The sequence below is a fragment of the Coenobita brevimanus genome, chromosome 95 (genome assembly GCF_032717465.1).
Source record: "Coenobita brevimanus isolate Jiangsu-jjx chromosome 95, ASM3271746v2, whole genome shotgun sequence".
Classification (NCBI taxonomy): Eukaryota; Metazoa; Arthropoda; class Malacostraca; order Decapoda; family Coenobitidae; genus Coenobita; species Coenobita brevimanus.
Genome location: NC_137048.1, coordinates 25,898,349 through 25,923,406, shown reverse-complemented (window position 1 = coordinate 25,923,406; position 25,058 = coordinate 25,898,349). Strand labels below are relative to the sequence as shown.

The following is a 25,058-nucleotide window of genomic DNA, read 5'->3' as shown; positions in this document are numbered from 1 at the left end:
ATAGCCGAGGGTCGAGTGTACTCTCTCTTTTCCTAAAATGTGTGTTGCACACAATCATGTTCCTTGCCTCCCCAAACTCGAGTATCCTTTTCCCTTCCGCATTCTTTATACTATACGCACATCCCCCATGTACTCCTTCATAACCTTGAGCTGCGTCACCTACAGAACCATTTAAGTCCCCTCCCAAAACCACTATCTCATCCTGCATACCACCTACTACACGTATTAAGTATATATATATATATATATATATATATATATATCTATCTATCTATATATCTATATCTATATATCTATATATCTATATCTATCTATACATATATCTATATCTATCTATATATATATCTATATCTATCTATCTATCTATCTATCTATCTGTCTATCTATATAGATAGATAGATATACAGTATTAAGTAAAAATGACGGTCAGAGCACAAGAGCAGCGTATCAGGCCAGAAAGGAGTTAAGTGGGACTGAAAAGTGGAGGAGGGAAATACCTGTACGAGATAGAAATGGTAATTTGATGACTAAAGATTTGGATATAAAAGGAAAGTGGAAAGAGCATTTTGAATCTGTTCTAAATAGACCAATCCCAGCTGAAGAGGACATTTTGCCAGCCGAGAGAGATTTGCAGCTAGAAACAGGGGACATAACCTTGGAAGAGGTAGCAAAATCTATAAAGGAGTTAAAGAATTTTAAGGCCCCAGGAGAGGATGGAATATTTCCTGAAATGCCTAAGGTGGAAAGTGATGAGTTGATGAATGCACTTTTGAAACTTTTTAATGTGGCTTGGGATAATGGTGGAATTCCAGAAGAGTGGAAAATTGGAGTGATTATAAAAATACCAAAAATGGGAGATTTAAGTGTTTGTTGCAATTGGAGAGGGATAACTGTGACACCTGTAGTTGCAAAAGTCTTTTCCAAAATCTTGTGGAACAGAATAGAGCCAGTAATTGATAAAATTTTAAGAGAAGAACAAGTGGGATTTAGAAAGGGTCGAGGTTGTAATGATCAGATTTTTATTGTAAGGCATCTAATGCAACAAGTTAATGAGATGAAAATGCCACTTAGTATGTGTTTTGTGGATTTTGAAAAGGCGTTTGATAGTATTTCACGTGGAGCTATGTTGAAAATTATGAGATTCTATGGTATACCAGAAAAGTTTGTAAATATTATTAGAAGCGTGCATGAAGGTACTTTTTATAAGGTAAAGGTGGGTGGTTCTTTGAGTGATCCATTTGAAGTTAGGTCAGGCATGATTCAAGGAGGAGTTCTTTCACCACTGCTGTTTGTTTTGGTTATGGATTATGTTATGAGAAAGGTTGTAAGGAGAACAGGTGCAAGAATTAACTGGAAAGAAAATAAGAAGCTGATGGATTTGGACTATGCTGATGATATTGTACTGATCTGTGGAAGTATTTAGGAGATGCAGAGGGTGCTTAATTGTCTGGTGGAGGAAGGAGAAAAAGTGGGATTGGTAATAAATTGTGGAAAGACTGAAATTATTAATATGAACGTTGAGAACCAAATCGATTGTGTAATTGGAAATAATGTGGTGAAGAATGTAGGAAACTTTAAATATCTGGGAACGATTGTATCATCTAATGGATCATTAAACAATGAAATTGAGGAGAAGATTAGACAAGCTTGGCGAGCTGTTGGAATGTTGAAATCTGTTTGGAATAATAATATGCTTTCAGTACATACTCAAGTGAAAATTTACAAGTCCATGGGTAGACCAATGTTAATTCATGGGCATGAGTCATGGTACAGTACAATTGCAACAGATCAGAAAGTATTAGGATTTGAGAATAAAATACTGAAAAGGATTCTTGGGGTAAAGTGGCAAGACAGAGTTACAAATGAAAGAGTAAGGGATATTATGAGAGTGGAACCAGTTAATGAGTATGTGAGACTGTCTCCCTGGAAGTGGCTGGGGCGCATATACAGAAAAGAAGGCGGTTTAATACAGGATGTGCCAGAGTGGACTGCCGGAGGAAGAAGAGGTAGAGGTTGGCTGAGGGAAACTTGGTTGAGGACAATGAAAAGAGAAGCAGGAGGGGAGTGTTGGTGGGACCTTAAGGAGGTGGCAAGAGACAAATATTGGTGGAGAGAGTTCATTGAAGCCCTATTCATCCCGTGGGGTGCCACAGGAAATGATTGATTGATTGATATATATATACATATATGTTTTTTTTTTTTTTTTTTTTTTTATGCGAGGAAGAAGGAACCAAAGGCCATGAGCCCGCAGTAACAGTTCCCTCCAAGAGAAAAACAAAATACAATAGAGAGCCAAATTCAAGATCCGATATATATATGTATGTATGCAAAACCCCCCTACCCCCTGGGGGTAGGGGGGTTTTGCAAGAATACTCCCCCAGTATCCCTGCTTGTCGTAAAAGGTGACTAAAAGGGTTGGCGAAGGGTTAGTGCCCCTCCCCGGAAAACAACTAACTAAAAAACAAACAAGAAGCCTCGGACAAGGACTGACCAAATGATGACGACCCAGGACCGGACAAAGGACTTGGTAATGAGTACATGGAATGTAAGAGGAGCGAATGATGAGGTGAAAGAGAGAGAGATTGTCCAGATGCATGAGGGTGCGAAAGTGGATGTATGTGGAATAACTGAAACAAAATGGAGAGGAGAAAGTGTGAGAGAATTGGAGTATAGATGGGGTATATGTGCAGGAGTAGGTGAGAATGAGAGGGCAAAGGAAGGAGTATGTATAGTTGTGAGTAAAAGATGGAAGAGGAGCATAAGACAGTATGGATCAGTTGGGTCAAGGGTTGTGTGGGTAAAGTTGAAAGTTGGAATACAAATGTGGGCGATTGTGTGTGTGTATGCGCCAACGCAAGAGCGTGCTAGAAGAGTGAGAGAAGAGTTCTGGACAAATGTGGAAATGTGCATGGAAAAGTTTGGAAGGAATGAGAGAGTGTTTTTGATTGGTGATATGAATGGTAAAGTTGGGAATGTGAAGGTGGATGGAATAGTTGGTGAGTGGGGTGTGCCTGCTGAGCTAGATGAGAGTGGGAGTGCGTTAGTGGACATTTGTGCTGGGAGGGGGTTGGTGATAGTCAATACCCTCTTCAGGCATAAAATGATCCACAGGTATACATGGCGAGTGATGAGAAGGGTGGGTGGTGAACTGAATGAAAGGAAGGCAATGATTGATTATGTGTGTGTGGATGAAAGGATGCGAAGATGTGTAAAGGATGCAAGAGTGTATAGAGGTTGGGGGAGTGGACTTTCTGACCACTACTTGGTGGTGCCCAGAATTAGAATGCAAGTAAGATGGAGGAATAGAAGAAGAGAAAGACGAGAGGAAGGAGTAGTTGCAAGGAGAGTGGAAAGGTTACAAGAGGATGAGAAAAAGGCAGAGTATAAGAGAGAAGTGTAGGAACGATTGGGCAAATATGAATTGGAGCAGATGGGAGACGTGGAAGGTGTGTGTAAGATATTTACAGAAGAAATATGTGCAGCATGTGATGTGGTGTGTGGAAGAGAAGACGGAGGGGGGTGCAAGGAACAGCGTGGTGGACTGAAGAGGTGAAACAGGCTGTGGCACAAAAGAAGAAAGCATACAATGAATGGATGAGAAATAGGGGCGTGGAAGAAGTTGAGAGGCGGAAGAGAGAGTTATATGTGGAAAGAAAGAGAGAGGTGAAAAGATTAGTAAGAGAGAGTAAGAAGAGAGTGGATGAGGAATTTGGAAGGAATTTGAGTATAAAGTGGAGGGACTATAAGAAAATGTTCTGGAGAGAAGTGAAAAGAGTAAGACAGGGTGGAAGTGAAGTAAGCAGGGGAGTGAAAGATAAAAATGGTAGATTACTAGTGGAGAAGGGAGAAAAAATGAACAGATGGAGAGAACACTTTAAGGAATTGTTGAACGTTGAGGATGGAAGTAATGCGAGTATAAGTGGCTGGGGAATGGCTGGGAGAAGGAGGGAGGTGAGAAGACAGGAAGAAATCAGTAGGATAGAAGTTGTGGAAGCAATGAAGAAAGTTAAATTGGGGAAAGCCCCAGGCATTGATGGAGTGTGTGGTGAAACGCTGAAGCATTGGGGAGAGATAGTAGTAGAATGGATGTGGAAGATGTGCAGATTGGCCTGGGAGGAAGGTAGAGTCCCGGAGGATTGGAAGTCAGGTATAATTATTCCCTTGTACAAAGGAAAAGGGGAAAAAGAAGTGTGTGGTAATCATAGGGGCATTTGTCTTCTTAGTATAATAGGAAAAGTGTATGGTAGGATACTTATAAACAGAGTTAGAGAAAGAACAGATAAATTAGTTGGAGAAGAACAGGGAGGCTTTAGGAAGGGAAGAGGTTGTGTAGATCAGATATTCATTCTTAGATCTTTAGTGGAAAAGTTTCTAGAGAAGGGAAAGAAGTTGTATGCAGCTTTCATGGATTTGGAGAAAGCATATGACAGGGTGGATAGACAAGGATTGTGGAAAGTGTTAAGAATATATGGAGTAGATGGGAAGTTGTTGAATGCTGTGAAGAGTATGTACGATGGTGCGAAGGCTGCAATGCGTGTGGATGGTGAACTAAGTGAATTTTTCTCTTTGAAAGTTGGTTTGAAACAGGGATGTGTCATGGCTCCATGGTTGTTCAATCTGTACATGGATGGGGTAATAAAAGAGGTACAAGGTAGGGTAGTGGATGTTGGAGTGGCCCTGGTGAGAGAGGATAGTGTTTGGAAACTCCCTGTACTGTTGTTTGCAGATGATACTGTGTTGTTGAGTGAAGACGAAGGGGAGCTGCAAGGCTTGGTGGATGAGTTTGGGAGTGTGTGTAAGAAATGGAATCTAAAGGTGAATGTAGGGAAGAGTAAAGTGATGGTCTTTGAGAGAGGTGAAGTTAGTGAATGTACAGCGAGGTTGGATGGTGAGGAATTGGAAAATGTGAATACGTTTAAGTACTTGGGTAGTGTGATGAGTAAGGATGGAGGTTTGGAGGGTGAAGTGCTTGAAAGGGTACAGCAGGGAAGAAAGGTTGCTGGTTCTTTGAAAGCAGTGATAAGAAACAGGGAAGTGAGCATGGAAGTGAAAAAGTTACTACATGACAGTATTGTGATACCAACTCTAACGTACGGAAGTGAAGCTTGGACATTGTTGGAAGGACACAAGTCAAGAGTGGGAGCAGTGGAAATGAGTTATTTAAGAGGAGCCTGTGGAGTCACATGGAGAGACAGGCTGACGAATGAAGATATAAAGGAGCGTTGTGGTATGGATGTGGATGTGATAGGAAGCGTTATGAGGAACACACTGAGGTGGTTTGGCCATGTGGAGAGGATGGAGGGTGAAAGACTGACGAAGAGAGTGTATGTGAGTGAGGTGGAGGGAGGGAGAGGGAGGGGGAGGCCGAGGATGAGATGGAGGGATGGGGTGGAGAGGTATATGAGAGAGGGGGGTGTGAGTTGGGAGCAGGGCAGTGAAATGGCGGGGGACAGGGCGACTTGGAGGCGATTTGTTTGTGGCCACCCCAAACGGGATTGAGGTGTCTGGCAATAGATAGATTGATAGATGTATGTATGTATGTATATGTATGTATGTATATATGTATACAGTACAGTATTTTATTTCATTTTAGGATTGTGGGTATGTGTTGTTTATAACATTTTGTTCATCTATTAACCTCTTTGCATGCCCTCTCCTCAAGAGACTGATATGTGCCTGAGTCAATAATATCTTCCTTTTCAGTTTCCAGATTTTTGTAGATATACAGAAGAGGTGGTAAAAGTAAGGGTTTTCCCTTGTAACCCGATAACAGTAATATTATTGTTCTTATGGTTAGTAGCTAGTATATAATTTTCTCATTAGAGTCCTATGTTTATGAATAACTGCACTGTACATGAAGAGATATGAAGCAAAAAAAAAAAAAAAAAAAATGACAATTGTAGAAAGCAATACTGTACAATGTTTCCAGGAAGGTGTACTTGATCCTGATGGGGCAGCTCGCAGTCACCTTTGCAATGGTGGCAGTTTTTACACTTAGCAGTGATGTGAAGACCTTCATAAGAAACACTCCAGCATTGTTTTTTGTGGCTCTAGCAGGGATGCTCGTATGTATGATCGCACTATCCTGCTGTGGCAATCTAAGACGCAGAACACCTCACAACTACATCTTCCTTGGCATCTTTACAGTAAGTTTATTTGCAGTTACTACTTTGTTGTTGAGAATATTTGAGAACCAAAATTATGATAGGCTTTTTTCAATTTACAGTTGTCCCTCACTATTCACTGGTGTTAGGGAACACACCATCCTTGAGTGGCAAATTTCATGAGTAATGAAAACCCATCTTAAAGGTTCCCTACTGCCATAATTCAACTATTGTAATTGCTTTAAACTCTTTGTAGTATGATAAAACATCACCAGACTTTGGAAACTAGCATGTGGCATTAGCAAGAGAGAGTTGGGTTTGGAAATTGCCTCGAGTGTTTGCTGCGGATATTATAGTGCGCAAAGATGAGTGGGAGGTACAAAGCTTAGTGAACGAGTAAAGTGTGGGTAAGCACCTGAATCAAAAAGTGAATGTGGCAAAGAGTAAAGTTATAGTCTTTGAAAAGAATAAAATCATGGAGTCCATAGTGGGACTGGATGGTCAGGAATTGGAGAATGACTGCCTTTAGATGTTTTAAGTACTGTAGTGAGATAAACAAAGATGGAAGTCTAAGAGGAAGTGCATGAAAGGGTACAGCGGGGAACAAAGGATGCAGTTCACAGAGTGGTGATAAGTAGGGAAATGCCCAGGAAAGTAAAAAATTCAATGCATGATTAGCATTGTTATCCTTGCTCTGATGTATAGAAGCAAAACTTGGACTGTTGGAAAGACATAATCAAGAATGAGAGGATGAAATCAGTATTTGAGAGAAGTATATGAGGAGGTGAAGGAGCACTGTAGTGTTGATGTGGATGTGCTGGAAACCCTTACAAGAAGTACCTTGAGATAGTCTGGCAATGTGTAATGAATGGAGAATGAGAGATCAACTAGGAGAGTGTGTGGGTGAGGTGGAGAGGGGAAAGGGAAGGAGGAGACCAAGGATGTACTGGAGGGATGAGGTGAAGTATATGAATGAGAGGTATGTGAGTTGGAGAGAGGGCATGCTGATGATGTATCATGGGTCATGATAGTTTACTGAAGTGTAGTCAGTAAATTTTTAACAACTCATACCTGGTATTATACTCAGTGTTGACCAATTCATCGTAGAACCACTCTCTCTCAGCCACCATCAGAGACACATGAATGGTCATTGTAGAATTCATGAGTTAATATGAACTTACTGTCACACAAATCACCATTTTATCAACGAGAAGAAAATTATTGTATCCTGTTCAAGGTGACTGGTCTGAATCTGTTGACAAGTTGGCTGACACAGAGCACTGTAAGCCAAACAGGACTGTTCAGACTACTGTAATGTGATTGACCATATAATAATTGTATTAATTTTATTGCCATAATTACTCTACAATATAACATTTTCATATTCATTTTTGATATATAGAAGTCACACCTATGTTAATATACCATACTGCTTACTGGTGAATAAATAATATTGTTAGTGGGAATAAAATGAAAATCTGGGTCATTTGACTGAAGGGGTTAAAGTTTCATGGTTTCTTATAAGGAAGTTTGATGTGACTAATATTTGTGTTGATAGTGGTTAAGATTCTCCAGTTGGAGTGGCAGTCTAGGATGAATTTGATGTGCAGGAGGTGACTGGAGGTTTCTCAGTCACATTGTGGAAAGTAGGCTCGTCGTGTACCCAGGAATGTACTGTACTGGAATTTGGTATCCTAGCTTGGAACTCCTACACCTTTAATAGTATGGTATGTTATTGGGTATTGTTAGTGTTAGTTTTTCTGCATTATATTCTGGTTAATTTTAATCAACCAGAATATAATGCTTAAAAACTAACACTAACAACAACCAATACCATACCATACTATTAAAGGTGTAGGAGTTCCAAGCTAGGATACCAGTTCCAGTACAGTACATTTATGGGTACACGACAAGCCTGCTTTCCACAATGACATTATGTGACTGAGAAACCTCCAGTCACCTCTTGCACATCAAATTTATACTAGACTGCCACTCCAACTGAAGCATCTTAACCACTATCAACACAAATATTAGTCAAATCAAACTTCCTTATAAGAAATCATGAAGCTTTAACCCCTTCAGTCTGGTGACCCAGATTTTCATTTTATTCCCACTAATAATGTTATTTATTCATGAGTAAACGGTATGGTAATTAACTTAGATCCACTCACTCGATGTAGTGCTGCTCTCGGGTGTCTGCCCTTTCCTCTCCTCCATCCTTCTTTCCTTACATCCTCTTCTGTCTTTGTTTCCCTCATTCTTTCTTCGTCCTTCTGCCTGCGTGTGACTTTACACTCCCTCTTTTGTCTTTCCTTCCTTCATTCTTTCCCTGTCCTTCTGCCTGTGGGTGACTCTGCACTAAGTGACAAGCCAAGTGGTTTCCTGTACACCAGGAAACCATTTACTGCATTGGGTGGTAATCATATAACCAAATTTTGGCACCTGGTGGTTTAGTGGGTAATTATGGCGCTCCAATCGGATTGAGCCGATGAAGGTTTATATCCAAGGGATGGTTAGGGTTTATTGTTCACATAATGCCACTCAGGGATGAGTGAGGCTGGTCATTCGCATCTTAAATATCGAAACCAACTTGCCTAGCCCCCGGCTTCTATGCCCCTCATGGGCTAGTGTAGGATTGGATGATGAATGAATGAATGAATATTCTGGTTGAATTAGGAGACTTTCTTATACCTCTTCCATAACAGTACAGTACAGCCTCTCTATACGTGATCAAATGGTGGGAAACCCGATCTGATATAGCTGATAATCCGATAAGCTTATCCCCTCCCCAAGTGGGATTTCAAGCCATCCATCCATCATCCAATCCTATGTCGCCCCATGAGGAGCGTAGGAGCCCAGGACTAGGTAAGTTGGTCCTGACATTTAAGATGAGAGTGACCAGCCTCACTCATCCCTGAGTGTCATTATGTGAGCAAGAAACCCCAACCACTCATTAGATATAAACCTACTTAGGCTCAATACAATTGGAGCACCTTAATTACCCACTAAACCATCAGATGCCATAATTTGGTTATATGGTTACCACCCAGCATAGTAAATGGTTTCCTGGTGTACAGGAAACCACTTAGCTTGTCACTCAGTGTAGAGTCACCCATAGGCAGAAGGAAGAGGAAAGAAAGAAGGAAAGAAAGACTCAAGAGGGAGTGTAAAGTCACCCGTAGGCAGAAGAAAGAGGAAAGAATGAAGGAAGGAATGACAGAGGAGGAAGGAAAGAAGAGAGGAAAGAGCAGACACCCAAAGCAGCACTATATTGAATGGGTTGATGAGTAAATAAATAAAATAGCATATCCTAACAATAACGATGAAAACTACCCATTTTACACTAACTTGGCCATAATTTCACACCCTTGTCACAACATTTCATAACTAGTACCGTATTACTATAGGCTTGTAAAACAACTCTGCAGTCATGGGTTAAATGGGTAGGAAGTTCGTGTATTGTTCACTGTACCTGTATAGAGGGATGTATACTGTTCCCACTCCCACTCACCTCATATGTTGTAGTCTGAGTTAGCTGTCATTCATCATAACTGTCAGGTGGGAAAAAACTGCCGCCAGAGTTGGTAACTGCGTACTGAGTCACCCTTCACGCAGGAAGCAATCTAGTCTGCCTGCGGCATAAACCATTTTTATCGATAGTATATGTTTGATGCAAAAAAGTGTCCGTTGAGCATAGAGTCGTCTGGTAGGTCCGCGTGGTTTTTCCACTTACTTGATGGTATCTGATATTTATGACAGTTTGTCTGGGGACCCTGGAAATAATGTCTGGGTTATCGTGATACGGTAAAGCAGGGGTTTTCTGTATGCTGTAATTTTCTCACTGTACTGATTTCACCGTAACCGTCTCATTCACGATGGCTTCTTAAAAAATCCAACCGTTCGCACTGTTACGATGCAGCTTGCATCCAAGTGAAATCCAGCCACTCACACTTTTTCAGCTCAGGTTGTACCCAACCATATATTTAACATATTTAACATTAATCTCTTGATACAACTCGGCATTTAAGATGGAGAGGGGGCAGTTTTAGGCCAAACTGGCATGAAAAGAATAAGCATCTTCATATCCTTCTGTATGGGGTTCATGTCATAGTACTGCTGATATAGATTGGAAAAAGAACATACAAGAGATCATTAATGTGCCATATGCAGAAATAAACTGATAAGGAAGAGATGCTATAAAGTCTTCAGAGCTGACAAGCATACAAATCTACAAGAAGAATTTGCATTACAGTTGTGTGAAGGGTTCCTGCTGGGGACAGCGGCCTCCACATACACCAGCTGGGAAATTCTAATGGCTGTTGGCATCACCACTGTCATCGTACTTTCCCTGACAGTATTTGCATTCCAGACAAAGTAAGTTTGATGACACTGTCATTGTACTTTCCACAACAGTTGATTTCAGACAAGTAAGATTTACTGCTATATGTATTTCATCTTAACTATGTCTGGAAATTTATCCTTTTGGCATGTTTTCCGTAGGTCAGTGATAAAATAAGACTATATTGCATCCCTACATCATTTTGAAAGCAAATGTTTGTAACTAGCACCATATTCTAGTGTTAAAATCATGTTACAGTATAGCTCAGCATTTAAGGCAGAGAGATGTCAATTTCAGGTCAGGTTAAAGTGAAAATAGTTCACACAGTCATCATAAATTAGTGATGTATTACTGAATACCACAACTTTTTCATACACTTGATACTGTAAGATTGTTTTTTTGGCATCGTAGGTGGCAGTAGGTTTTTCTAGGCAGTTTTTCTGCAGTTTGCTGTGGACCTAGCAAAAAAAAAAAAAATAAAAAAAAAATAAAAAAAGCCTTAGATTTGAGTACTGTGGGTCATAGCAGTTTTTCTGCAATTAATGTAACTGGACCCAGTACTGTACCAAAAAGGGCTGAGAGATAACCTGTGATGAGGATGTGTAAGTATAGTTACAGTAAACCCTCTCTAATTCGAACCTGAAGAAATCGGAGATTGGTTAATGCAGATCTTTTAACTGCAAGACAGATAATTTTAATTCAGATAGAAATACGAATTAAGCGAGACAAGTCAGAGCAAGGGTTCCAGTTGGGGAATTCATGCCAAACAGTGTCTTCTCACCATGCTGCTTAATTCAGCCCGAGTCTCTCTCCATAACAGACATGCTGTGAGTGGCCTCCATCCTAAAATGTGACATATATTTACACTTAAAATATGGGGTTAGGTTCTAGGAGTCCCATATTTTTCATTAAAAATATATTTAAAGATAGGTTATTACAAATATGTTTGCTGTAATACACCCAAGACGGTGTGTTTACATACGATGTCGCCAACTGGACACATCAGTGCATTCTAACCTAACCAAACGAACTAGTTTTGCCCCTAATACTATCTATCTATCTATCTATAGCCCGACGCCCTAATCCCGCAAAGGGTGGCCGCAGACAAAACGCCTCCAAGTCACTCTGTCACCCACCATTTGACTCCCCTCCCCCCAACTCACCCCCCCCTCCCTCATATACCTCTCAACTCCATCCCTCCACCTCATCCTCGGTCTACCCCTCCCTCTCCCTCCCTCCACCTCACCCACATACACCCTCTTAGTCAGTCTTTCACTCTCCATCCTCTCCACATGTCCAAACCACCTCAGTGTATTTCTCCTAATCTTTTCAATACTCCCCATAAAAATATTAACCACCAAGGATTGTGACTGAGTCTCATGAAAGTCCTCATTACCAATCAAGAAAAAATTTCTCCTGACCAACACGTCAATGGTCACCCAGCATCACGTGTTTTTCACCAGGAACCACTTTCGGCGCACTCATTAAAAAAAAAAAAAAAAAAAAAAAAAAAAAAAAATGCAGTTTGAAACTATTTTTGAAAATCATTAGTCATCAACATTAAAGGAAAAAAAAAAAAATATACTGAAGTTATCAGCATGGAGTAATTGTGTACTTCTCACTTCTCAGATACACACGAATGCAGTAATTGTGAATAATACACAAGTCAGCCAAGCATTATAATTTGTATGACAGTATAATTCACAAGAACTGAACTCACATAATTATCTCACCCAACTATTTACATCAGCACGTAGTGTCCACATACCATAAGAGCCAAATTTTCTCGACCAAAGACCGTCAGTTGATAACAAAGGTCAGGCACATAGCCTTGTTTTTTTCTTCTTCACACTCATTGCACTGAAGGCGAAAACATGAATTTTACTGCTCCTTCATCATTAACTTTCTTTTCCAACAAAGAAACTACTCTACATTGTAAACACATCTGACTCATATATCGATTGTTTGCATTTAAACTCCTACATCACACGTCGCCTCGTCCAACAACTTTACATTTTCCCTTGGATTAAATGCCTTTCTTATGTTTATAGCACTTCCAGAGTGCATAGGCCTAACTAAAGTTAGTTTGGAACCACGTGCTCAGAGGTCTGAGAGGAAATGAGTAGCAAGGATATAAGCAAATAAATGCTTCTCATCACAGCAACCATCCACACAACACAGGCAGGCAGTGGCAGGTGGTATGGGGCATGGGTACAGTACTGTACTGTACTGTTCATTGTTTTTGTGAAAAAGGCATGTTGTAGTGAGCATGGGTGTGCTTCGGGGACTGGGGCAGGCACGTGCTCTGATAATTAGAATTTTCGGATATTTTGACATGGGGTTCCCCCCAATTAATCCGAATTAGAGAGGGTTTACTGTATTTAATCCAAAAGGCCTCAAAATCATCTCTGCATAAGTAAATCTATCTATCTATATACCTAGGCTGCTTTCCCCAAGGAAAGGGTGGTAGCCGAGACAGGATGACACACTCCCAATTTACTCATCCACTCAAACACATTCTTTCGCATCTTAGCCTCAAAGAGGAGAAGGGACAGATCCTCACAGCGCCACACTGCCCGAGGGTCAACTGCGCAGTGCAATCAGTGACATCCACAGCAGGGCCCGACAGCAGAGCTGGTTTACCTCTGCCACATCATAATAGACCCATCCCCTTACCCGCACCTGACCTGATCAGCTGATCAGACCAAATGCAGGAGAATATCCCCTCAGGGCTGTGTCATCATTTATCCATTCACAATTTCTCTCCATTTATTTCTGTCACGCACAGCCACTCTTCCTTGCTCAACAGACATCCCTCTTGCATCCAACGCTCTCTTCACACTGTCCATCCATCCTATTCTTGGTCTCCTTCTCAGCCTTACACCTCTCACATCAGATCTAGTTATGTTTTTCACCAATTGCTCATTATTCATTCTCTCCATATGTTCAAACCATCACAACTCCCTTTGCTCAACCCGATCAGCCATCTCCCGAACAACTTCAGTTCTCCTTCGCACTTTATCATTTCTCACTCAATCCATATGTGTCACTCCACACATACTCCTCAGACACCTCATGTTCATTACATACAAACTTGTCCTCTCTGCTACACCCATATTCCATGTTTCAGCCCCATATAACGCAGTTGGTACCACAACACCCTCATACAGCCTTCTCTTCACATCCATTCTAAGCGAATGACATCTAAACACTTTTTTCATTCCTCCCAGCACCATTCCTACTGCATTCATTCTATACTTCACTTCTGCATCTATTCTTTCATCCACAGCAACATATGACCCTAAATACTCTACCTCCTCAAGCAACTCGCCATTCAAAACTATATTCATCCTTCTACCAACCTCGCACACTTCATCACTTTACTCTTATTCTCATTTACTTTCAATTTCCTCCTTTCACACACCCTTCCAAACTCCTCTACCAACTGTCTCAATCTCTTCTCTGAATCAGCCACCAGTGCAGTATCATCTGCAAACAGCAGCTGCTATTCCACTCTCTACCATCAACATTCACCAGACTCAGACCTCCACCTAGCACTCTTGCATTCACCTCCCTTACAACACCATCCATATAAATATTAAACAACCAAGGTGACATCACACAACCCTGCCGCAGCCCCACTCTCACGGGAAACCAGTCACTCACAGTATTTCCCACTCATACACACGCTCTACTATTTACATAAAAACTTTTCACCCCTTTTAGTAACCTACCATCAAGTCCATACAATCTTAAAACAGTCCCCAAAGCTCCCCTATCAATTGTATCATACGCTTTCTCTAAATCCATGAATGCCCAAAACATCCTTGCCTTTTGCTAAATACTTTTCACACACTTGTCTCACAGCAAACACCTGATCCATGCATCCCCTCCCTCTCCTAAAGCCACACTGCTCATCACCAATCATTCCCTCTGTACCCTCTCTAACTCTCTTAATTAACACTCTACCATACACTTACCTACAACACTCAACAGACTTATACCCCTAAAGCTATTACATTCATACTTATCACCCTTGCCTTTAAATAATGGGACCACACAAGCACTTGCCCAGTCAATTGGCACCATACCTTTCACAAAGCACACATTCAACAATCTTACTAACCAGTCAACAATAGTCGCTCCACCACCCTTCAGACATTCCACAGCACACTCATGCATACCTGCAGCTTTCCCCGTTTTCATCTCCTTTACTGCCTCCTGCACTTCCTCCTTCATGATCAAGGAATCATTCAACTCTCCCAACACATTTATTCCTTGCAATGAATGTGAATTAGAGAGGGTTTACTATATTTAATCCAAAAGGCCTCAGAATCATTTCTGCATAAGTAAATGGAGTTACTTTATTGGTTACTCTACAGAAAAAGGACCAACAATCCTCATTTATTTTGTTTTATTCCCTTTGTTAGGTATGACTTCACTACCTGTGGAATGTTCGTCTTTGTGTCATTCATTGTCCTCATCCTGTTCGGCATCTTGGCTGTGATCTTCCAAAGTAAGGTAAGTTGGCTCTTCAACACTAACAGTAACAGATTTGTGTGCTGGCTGTTACCAGTCCTTTTTCACCAGTTTTCCTATTTGTTACATCTAACTTTGTTGCCTTTTTTTTGGGGGGGAGGGGGAGTTAATACTGTTAACCCTTTGAGATTCCGATGATGTGTTTTAAAGTCATTTCAAATCCAACCGCAGAGATTCCGATGACTCATTTATGTGTAATTTTAAGATACTTTTGTAAAATATTCCCTATAAATCGAGTTTACACATCATAACAGAGACTCAGACAGGACGTCACGGAATGCTTGCTCTGTGTGTGGTGGCAATAGTTTTGTAGTTTTGCATGGTTTAAATCACACTTACATATGCTTTTTTTTCTTGCTGAATATTTTCTGTGGCAAGGTATAAAATTTTTGGTTTTTGCCTAACTTCAACTCGTCATTTTGACTCTTTGTTTTCATTGTTTTCCCTTCTTGAAAATACTACGATAAAGTACAACTATTCAGCTTCAAAATGACACCAGAACCAGCGTCCTATCATAAAAAGTGAACTTACTCTGACTGATCAAAGAGTAAGATCACAAAGCAAATATGATGTTGAGGTTCATAAAAAGTTTTGCATCTTTTTCCTTTTGGTTTACTGCACATTAAAATGCAGTAATAACCATAATCTGTATATCAGTGTAAAAGTAATTTATTGTACAGTAGGCTCGCACAGTGCGCGTCATCACAGTGTGCGATTCGCATTGTGCACGAGTGACCAAAAATCATAACCAAAAACCTTGAATGTGTGAGTTTACCTCACAGAACGTGAGCTAGAGGCAAGGAGTGGCCCAAAAATGCCATTTTCTACTAGTACACGACCCCCCCCTCAACATCGTGTCATGTGTTGTCATGTTGATGCACAGAAATTCCCGGGCATTCTACTGTGCATCTTGGGGTAAAAGGCGGCGGTAGTGCCATTACAGTCCTGGCTCGTGCACAGTGTGGATCCGCTCTCTACAGCAAACCTGCTGTGTACAACGTGTGGCGTTTTTTTTTGCTGCTCCATCCTGGCCTGTACGGTACTTCACTGCACCATGGCTCCAGCCCCAAGAGTTAAGAAACTGCTGATGCACGCAACCAAGTTAGAGATTATAAAGATGAAGGAGGAGGGACAAGGAAAATCGGGAAAGCCCTGGGACTGGCTGAATCAACTGTGAGGACAGTGTGGAAGAACCGTGATGCCATAAGGGCTATAGTGAAGACATATGGTGCCTCTGACCTAGACGGCCGTTCGCGGGTGAGAAATCGTGCGATGATACTAATGGAACGGTATCTTGCCACCTTATGTCATAATGAGGAAGAAGGAAGGTGTTCCACTGAATGGCAGATTTATTCGGAACCAAGCCCAGCTCTTTTACAAGGCAGCATCTCGCAAGTTAAATGTGGACAGACCTTTCAAGGCATCGGTTGGATGGCTGGACCGATTTCTGAAGCGGAAGGAACTCCGTCACGTCAAAGTGTCTGGTGAACGTGCTTCTGCCGATGAGCTGGCTGAGAGAGACTATCCTGTGATATATAGAGCACTTCTTGAAGAGGAACAGTACACCATGGACCAGATCTACAACGTCGACGAAACGTCATTATACTACAAGGCCATGCCCAAATCACCTTACATCGCTAAAAAAACAGAAACAAGCCCCTGGTCGCAAGCTCCAGAAGTGTAAGATGATGGTAATGTTTGCTGTAAACCTGTCTGGGAGCCACAAGATGAGGCCAGGTGTTGTACACACAGCTTCACACCCAAGGTGCTACAAAAACCTCACTAACATGGACGCAAATGGCGTGTACTGGTACAGGTCTGCAAATGGTTGGATGACCAGGAACATTGTGGCAGACTGGTTAACGAGGTGCTGCTTCCCCGGTGCCAGGACCAAGTGTCGGGAACTTGGCATTCCATTTAAGATGCTTCTTGTGCTGGACAGTACACCAATTCACCCTCCATACCTAGAAGATCTGCACAAGGATTGTCATTCTGTGTTTCTGCCGCCCTGGACGACATCAATAGCGTAGCCACTGGATCAAGAACTGATCGCCACTGTGAAGCACTTCTACCATAAGCAAGTGTACGACTACCTACGCAGGAAGACCGACACACAAGAGGAGCTTCGTGCCTTACAAGAAGATCGTGACGAAGACTTCGATGAGGCACCTGCTCCCATTCCATCTCCGCCAGTAGCTGTATCCCGACCCGCCACAGGTGCCATGACTGTTGAGGCATTTTGGTGTTGTTTTACAGTGAAGGATGCAGTTGACTTTCTCGTACAAGTATGGCACCAGATTACACCTGCAATGGTGAACCATGCGTGGCAAATGCTCATGCCTCACTTATGCTCGGCCATTCAACCACTGGCTGAGACTGAGGCAGAAACACTGACAGCAGCACAGGCTGTACCAGGTTTCGAGGACGTTACATTGGCGGACATATGAGAAGTGCATGCTGCTAATGAGGAACAGCCTCCCGAGGAAGTGTTGCAACGAATAGACGAGGCTGATGCAGAGCCCGAGGCCAGGCAGAGTCAAGGTGAGCAGCGTAGTGTAATGGAGGGGAATACAGAGCTGTGTATGTCAAGAATAAACAAGATCCTTGCTGCTGTGGATAAGCTCAAGGAAGAGTTGAAGGAACAGGAAGTGAGCAGCCTAAGAACAGAGGAAGTTCTGGTTGGTATCAACAGACTCTTCCGTTTCTACACAGACAGGCACAGGCAAGAAATAAACAGAAGACAGACACTCATAACAAGTTACACAGAGCGGCGTCAAGTTAATGAAATTGAGGAACCAGCTACATCATCTACTCCTGTTCCTGTTGAGGATGAAGAGGATGCAATGTCAGAAGTGTCAGCATTGGACTTCGAGGGGTTTATGGCCAGAGTAAGTGAATTTGAGGATCCTGGGGAAGGTGCTCAAGAGGAGTCGGTGGAGGGAAGTGTTGGTGCAGCGCTGTAAGTGTTGCCGCGCCTCAGAACCCCTGTTATTTAAGTCCATCAGGCCTGTTGTCTGCTGGTATTAGGCTGACTAGCCATATTTTTGTTATTGTAGCTATATCTGTAGTACAATGTCTGAAAAATTTGACCTTAATTATGTCTCTGAGGGCCAAAAAATGTCCAGGTATGAGGGGGTACTGCCCATATGTAATTTTTCCCATAAGATTATGTATTCTGCGCGAATTCACAGTGCACAAGGTCGTGGACCACCCAATCTCTCTCGCACTGTGCGAGCCTATTGTAGTTTTGCATGGTTTAAACCAGCTTTATTTATCTTCATTATTATTATTTTTTTTCTACGGCAAGAAATAAAATTTTTGGTTTACACCTAAATTCAGCTTGTCATTTTGACTTTTTATTTCCTTTGTTTTCCTGTTTGAACATAGTACAGTAAAGTACAACTACTGTATTCAGCTTCTAAATAACACCACAATCAGCATCCTATCATTAAAAGTGTATTAACATGGAATGATCAATTGAAAAAGATTGTGAAGTGAATATGTGACCGAGACTCTTAAAAAACTGTGCATATTTTTCCTTTTGCTTTTCTGCGCAGTAAAATGCTGAAATAACCATAATCTATGTATCATTGGAAAGGTAGTTAATTGTAGTTTTGCATGGTTTAAGCCAGATTTATTACAGTCTATTAGTTTTTTTTTTTTTTTAGCCAATTATGTTTTTGTACTGCGTGGTATAAAATTCTTGGTTTTCGCGTAAGTTCAACAAGTCATTTTGACTTTTCTTTGTTTTCCTTTTTGAGCATACTGTACTGCAATAAAGTACAACTATTCAGCTTTAATATGACGCCAAAACCAACATTCTGTCATGAAAAGTGTATTTACACAGAGCGATTCAAAAACGATATTGCAGCATGAAGACGTAGGCCAACATGAGAGCGGCCGACTCTAGCTCAGACATAATATGTCTGGCCCAGAAACCTGATAGGGTTAAGTTGGGGGGGGGGGGGATTCCACATTACGGTATTCCTTTTGGGCCATGTGAGGGCCTGGGACAATCCTCCTCCTCCTCCTGCCGCTGCCGCTGCTGCTAATTATACTAATGTGATGATTAATGAAACACTCATCATTGCACATAACACCTGGTAATGACATAGGTGAGGGAGAGGAAGACAGGTTTGGGGAGCATATATCTGGAAGAACAACAGATGTCCAGGTTATGGGCTGTTTGTGATAAGAGACCTGGATGGGATGAGGTACCCTAAGAAGGTTGCTGAATAACATCCATCTGTCTGCCCAAGCAGACCCATCTACTGCAGGCAAGCAATTGTCCATGCAGTCATCCCATGCAGTGAACTGGTGTTCCCTTGTGAGAGACAGCACCATGCCACAGCAAGGCACAGGGAACAGTGTGAAGATATGGTTCTTGGTTCGATGCTGCATTTCTCTCTCCACCCACTGAACAAGGGTGCCAAAGGAGGCTCCACTTCACCCCATAATTTGGTTGTTAAAACCTGGGTGTTGCAAATGGTTTTCTGGATTACATGAAACCATTAGGCATGTCACTCAGTGTAGAGCCATAGGAAGTATTAAAAAAAAAGAAGAAAAAAAAAAAAGGCAGCAGAGAGGATAAGAGAATAGAAAAAGAGTAGGGGAAACACCAAAAAGCAATGATGAAGGTGTTAGTTATGCACTGAAATTCTAGCGCGCGCGCACACACGCACACATACACAAACGCACGTGCATGTGCACTCACGCAAACACACGTGTCAGGGAATGAACACTATGTATTATATTTAAAAGCATTTTTTGGTGTTGATAAGGATATGCAGGAGGGTGTTAGGAGAAATACTCTGAGAGAATGGGGAATAAGAGAAACAGTAACTAGAATCGTGTATGTGAGTAAGGTGGAAAGGGATACCAGGGATGAGGTGGTTGTTGTTGGGTTGTCCGCAGCGTTGTGAAGTGGAATGCTGGAGCAACGGGGGAAACTGATTTCTTCACCGGATACCCAATGAGAAGATCAGCACCCTGGCTGTTGTACTTTTGGTGGGTGAAGTGCTCTGCAACAGCAGTAGCACTGGGGCACCACACACTACCAGGGCAGGATAGTTGGGATGGTTTGGCTCCCAGGAACCCCCCCTGGAGGATCTCCCATCAGCATCTCCAAGGATGAGGTGGAGGGATGGAATGAAGAGAGAAATGAATGAGGGTGTTGTGAGGTACAGGGAAGGCATCCTGATGATGGATGACAGGGTGACATGAAGGCAGATTGTTTGTGGCCATCATCCATGTAGGAATTAAGTTATGTAGCTATTGATAGATAGATGATTATAATTTATCAGAAAAAAAAAAAAAAAAAAACTGAGGCATATATTTATTCTGATTACAGGTTTTGAATGTGTTGTACTCCAGCCTTGGTGCCCTGCTCTTCTCATTCTACCTGATCTTTGACACTCAGCTCCTGATTGGTGGAAATCACAAGTTGTCTGTTTCTCCAGAAGAGTATGTGTTTGCTGCATTGACACTGTACTTGGATATTATAAATATATTCCTTTATATTCTCTCCCTTGTTGGCAATCGAAGTTAGGAGTGGCAAGTTTTGGGCAAGCATCATAGTTCATCAAAGGTAAAAAGTGGAAAGTATGTTAGATGGAAACTATGGTATGTTGAATATTAGTTTGTGTTCCTTGCATGGCACTGAAGATAATAATCTCAGATACAGCACTGTATATGGACATTATATGAACTTTTTCAGACATGTGATCATATGTTAACCATACTTAAAGAGTCTCAGGTTCTAACACCAGTTTTTTTTCATGGGAGGACTGTATAAATAACATATTGCTCAGATCATTCATGTGTATGCAGGCTCTAAGTACTGCTGTAATCGTTGAGTTTTTGAGACTGATATTCCTGACCAAAGTTAGTTGGTGAACCAGTACATGATATTTTTCTTGGGGTTTAAGTCATGCACCACTGTTTGTTGATTCCATGAGAAATAGTGTAGTACATACCTTTCCTTGAAGCATGGTACAGATGTGGAAAATAATATCTTTATACAGCATAAGTTCACATGCCCTCTTATCTTAGTTACCCCTACCAAGCAAAAATTGACTAGGGAGAGTTGCTTGGGATGGGACCAAGCCCAGAGACATAGCATACTTGAGTTGGATGCAGCAAGCATGACTTGGTCATATCCTGAACTAAGGCTTATGTCATGGTCTTGAGGTATGTGAATATTTTCAGGGCAGCCATTCAGCTCTGAAATTTGGTTATCAACATTGACAATGTAAACATGAGACAGTGAGCATAAAAATGTGAAAATACTGTACCTGGTATGTATCTGTAGTTAGCCACAGGGATACAGTTGTCCTCATTGCAACTCCATGTCTTAATGTGATGTTTATTGTAAACAAAGTATAATAGCATATGTTATATTGATCCATTTAATCTTTGGTCCTACAATCATCATGTGGGCATAAAGATGTCTTAAATTTACTGTGTACAGTACAGTACCACCGTAGGCTCATCTTAGGTCAGACTTAAGACTGACTTGAGCCCCAGGTCAGGACTAAGTCCCATTTTGGTATTTGAACATTAGTATAGTATATTATTACACTACCAGTATAGCAAGTAAGATATGTGAGTGACAATTGAAGAATATTGTGTAGGTATTGCCCCATTGTTATCAGAAGATGCCAGTTTATCTTGAATCTCTAAAGAAATACACTATTTTATCAGCATCCATTCAGCAGATGGTTCATGTAAGCATTGCTTGGATTGTGGTATGGTATGGTATTGTAGCTTTGATCTTTCCTGATAGCAGGTCAGCTGTTAGATGATAAATATCATCATGGTTATAAGTAAGATAACTGCAGCTGCCCCTGTCATTAAAGATGAAGCTGTGACTCGAACTACTGGTATGCCACATGAATACCAGTAAATTATAGTGTAGCAGAAGATGCTTCCTCACACATATAGCTTTCCATCTGAAGATGGCAAAGAAAACTGAGGAGGACTTCATCCAAACTGGTAGAAAATTTTACAGGAAATAGCAAAACCAAAAACCTGCCCAGTCCAGATAGCATTGTAGAGGGAATGTGTAGTAAATTTATAACCCATTGAGCAAAGGGATGTCTTACTTTGTTGTTCTTGCCAGGTTCTAATGATTTTATTCAGTTAACTGAGTGACAAGCCAAATGCTTTCCTGTACACCAGGAAACTATTACTATGCTGGGTGGTAACCATATAACCAGATTATGGCGCCTGGTGGTTTAATGGGTAATTAAGGCACTTCAATCGGATTGAGCCTGTGTTGGTTTATATCCAAGGGGTGGTTGGGGTTTATTGCTCACTGAATGCCACTTAAGGATGAGTGAGGCTGGTCATTCTCATCTTAAATGTTAGGACCAACATGCCTAGCCCCAGGCTGCTTTGCTCCTCATGGGGCAATATATGATGATGGATAGATGGATGGATGAAGGATATAAACAGGAGGGGGTTATAACTTAATAAATTCTTCCAATATTAGAGGCATTTCTTTCATTCATTCATTGATCATTCAGTCCTACATTGCCTATGGAGGAACGTAGGAGCCCAGGGCTAGGCAAGTTTGTCTTGACATTTAAGATGAGAGTGACCAGCCTCACTCATCCGTGAGTGGCATTACGTGAGCAATAAACCCCAACCATCTCTTGCATATAAACCTTCACTGGCTCAGTCTGATTAGAATGCCATGCTTACCTGCTAAACCACCAGGTACCAAAATTTTAATTTGAATAAAAATCTGGTAGCAGCAGAAATAAACTGAAAAGGACGTCACTTGGACACAAGGGATTTAAAGAGTATTTAGCTCCCCTCCCCCCCTTCACCCCTTCCAACACTATTCAGGACCAGCAGCAGCCAGTCAGAAAAGATGAAAACTGAATATCTCTGAGCTCTTACTCAAGGCGGAGAGAGAGAGAAAAAAAAGAAAAACTATCAGGGCTTATAAGTTACTCAGTTTTTATTAGTATGCTGATACTGTATAATAATTTTCTTAACTAGAACCGGGGGAGAGGGGAGTTGATCATTCATAGTTGTTTATTACCTGAGTGTGGATAGTAATTTTGTGTTATTTTTTTTTATAAGTTGGTTTTAGGTGTGTTATGTTACCCCAGAGCTATTTTGGATCTTAGTAGTTTGTAGAATTGCTTACTTTCTCAGAATTTATGAGTACAGAATTGTAGTTGTGCAACGTTAATAGTACAGTACCTGTATTTTTTTTTATTTTTCTGGTGACTACAAAGTTACTGGTAGATGTATTTGATGCTGTATTTATTCAGTATTTATTGGCAAGACAAGACAAGCTGATAGACCATTTTCTATATTTCCGAGCGATATCAGTAAATGGCACCATGTTTTTGAACTGCTTGCAGTATTTATGAGAGTTAGACTGTATGGAGAGAACTGAGAGGAGAGCTTGACAAGGAGTGTAATGATGTGGAGATAGCTTTAATGGGAGTGTGTATGGTGGTGTGGATGAGGTTAGGTGTGCAATAAAATGGAAGGACAAACCGAGGAAGTACATGAGAGAGAATGATCGGTTTTGGGTGAAAGGGATGGTTTTGTACAGAAAGTCCTCATTAGTCGTCAGATATTTAGCATTCTTTTCAGACAGGTCCACAGTAATTTGCAGAATTGGGTATTAAACTTCCATTTATATTTAGGAAACTGATTCACCAGTTTCCCATAATCTGCAGTACCATTTGTGTTGAAAAAGTTCGATATTTTGGAACATAGTCCTGACATGAAGCAGTGACATAGTGTAGTTGAAGCAAAGTTATTGGACATTTTGTTGATACCATCCTTCATTTAATACCGCATCAGGTATGGCTTCTTCATAATTAGAATAGAACAAAGGGTGTCAGCCCTTTTGCTGTGATAAGTTTTACGTGAGTTGAAGATATGTCTGGTAGTAGCAAGGATAATGGTTTAATAGTAATTGTTGATGGATGTCTCCCCGACTAATGGTAATTGCTAATGGATCTCCCAAACTAATGGTAATTGCTAATGGATCTCCCAAACTAATTAAAATCATCTGGCATAGAAAGAAGTACCGTAAATACTAACAATAGTGATAATATAAAAATCTATTTATACTTCAAGGCTTAACAAGCACATTCATTTCATTGATCTAATTGTTGTTGTTTTGTATCTGTTTCATTCTTTCTGTGAGGAAAAAGTGGCTTTGAAGTATTTATTTTTTATGGTACTCTTGCATCCTTATTATTTATTCATGTTGTGATAGTATAGTACTTAAGAAGAGTACTTGCAATTGGTTTGCTTTAATCTAGTCAGATATACAAAACAGTTATTTGAAAGTTCCGCACTTAAATGTCAGCTCTAAAACAGTATTAATATTATCTAAATATAATATAATGATACAAGATGATGTTCCTAAACTGGGTAGTGGTTATGAGTATAAGCTAATCAGACTTTAAATAGTGCATTGTAATCATTCAGAGCTTGAAGTCATTATTAATGTGGAGATGATAGCAGAGTTTAGTGTGTATTAAGGTTAGAGAAGGAGGTGAATAAATCCCATCTCTGCAATAATTACTCATATGTATTGATATAGTCTTGCTTGAGAGCTTAAGTGGTTGCATTTTGTTACTATATTTCTGGCTTCAGATGCCTGATAGCCTCCCTTACTGAATACCATGTATGCCTTTAGTAAGTAAACTGTCTGAATGAACAGCTCAGTAATTACTGTTGTTCCCAGAAGTACAGTAGTTTGTGCTTTACTGCATCATTAACTTGAACAGCAGTAAGATTGTATCACTTATACATAATATGTTCAGATTTCCTGTTGGAAATGCTTGTGTGGAGTAGTACAGTATAATACAAGTGTAGTCCCTTGACTTTTTTTTCCAGAAACTTGAATGCAGTTAAATGAAGTTTTTGAACAGTCTGTCATGCCCTGAAAAATTCTTTCTCACAAAACTGCTTTCATAATCCAGATGGTATTGAGATGGAGTTATCTGTGTGTGCTTTATGGCTTTACACAGTTTTCCAGTTTACTTTTGTCTCTCCATTAATATGGTACAATAATGTTGAACTGAACCATTCATTGT

The 25,058-nt window shown here is 40.8% G+C and overlaps 1 protein-coding gene across 1 annotated transcript in view; it reads left to right on the top strand.

The window, feature by feature from the left end:
* LOC145413201 (protein lifeguard 1-like) overlaps positions 1 to 21,291 on the top strand; it is a 58,846-nt gene extending 37,555 nt beyond the window's left edge. Inside the window, exons 3-6 of the mRNA XM_080282924.1 lie at positions 5,930 to 6,146; positions 10,357 to 10,478; positions 14,874 to 14,964; positions 20,333 to 21,291. Coding sequence (XP_080139050.1) covers positions 5,930 to 6,146; positions 10,357 to 10,478; positions 14,874 to 14,964; positions 20,333 to 20,530 — 628 coding nt within the window. The 3' untranslated portion in view covers positions 20,531 to 21,291. The remainder of the gene's footprint in view (positions 1 to 5,929; positions 6,147 to 10,356; positions 10,479 to 14,873; positions 14,965 to 20,332) is intronic.
* The last annotated feature ends 3,767 nt before the right edge of the window (positions 21,292 to 25,058 follow it).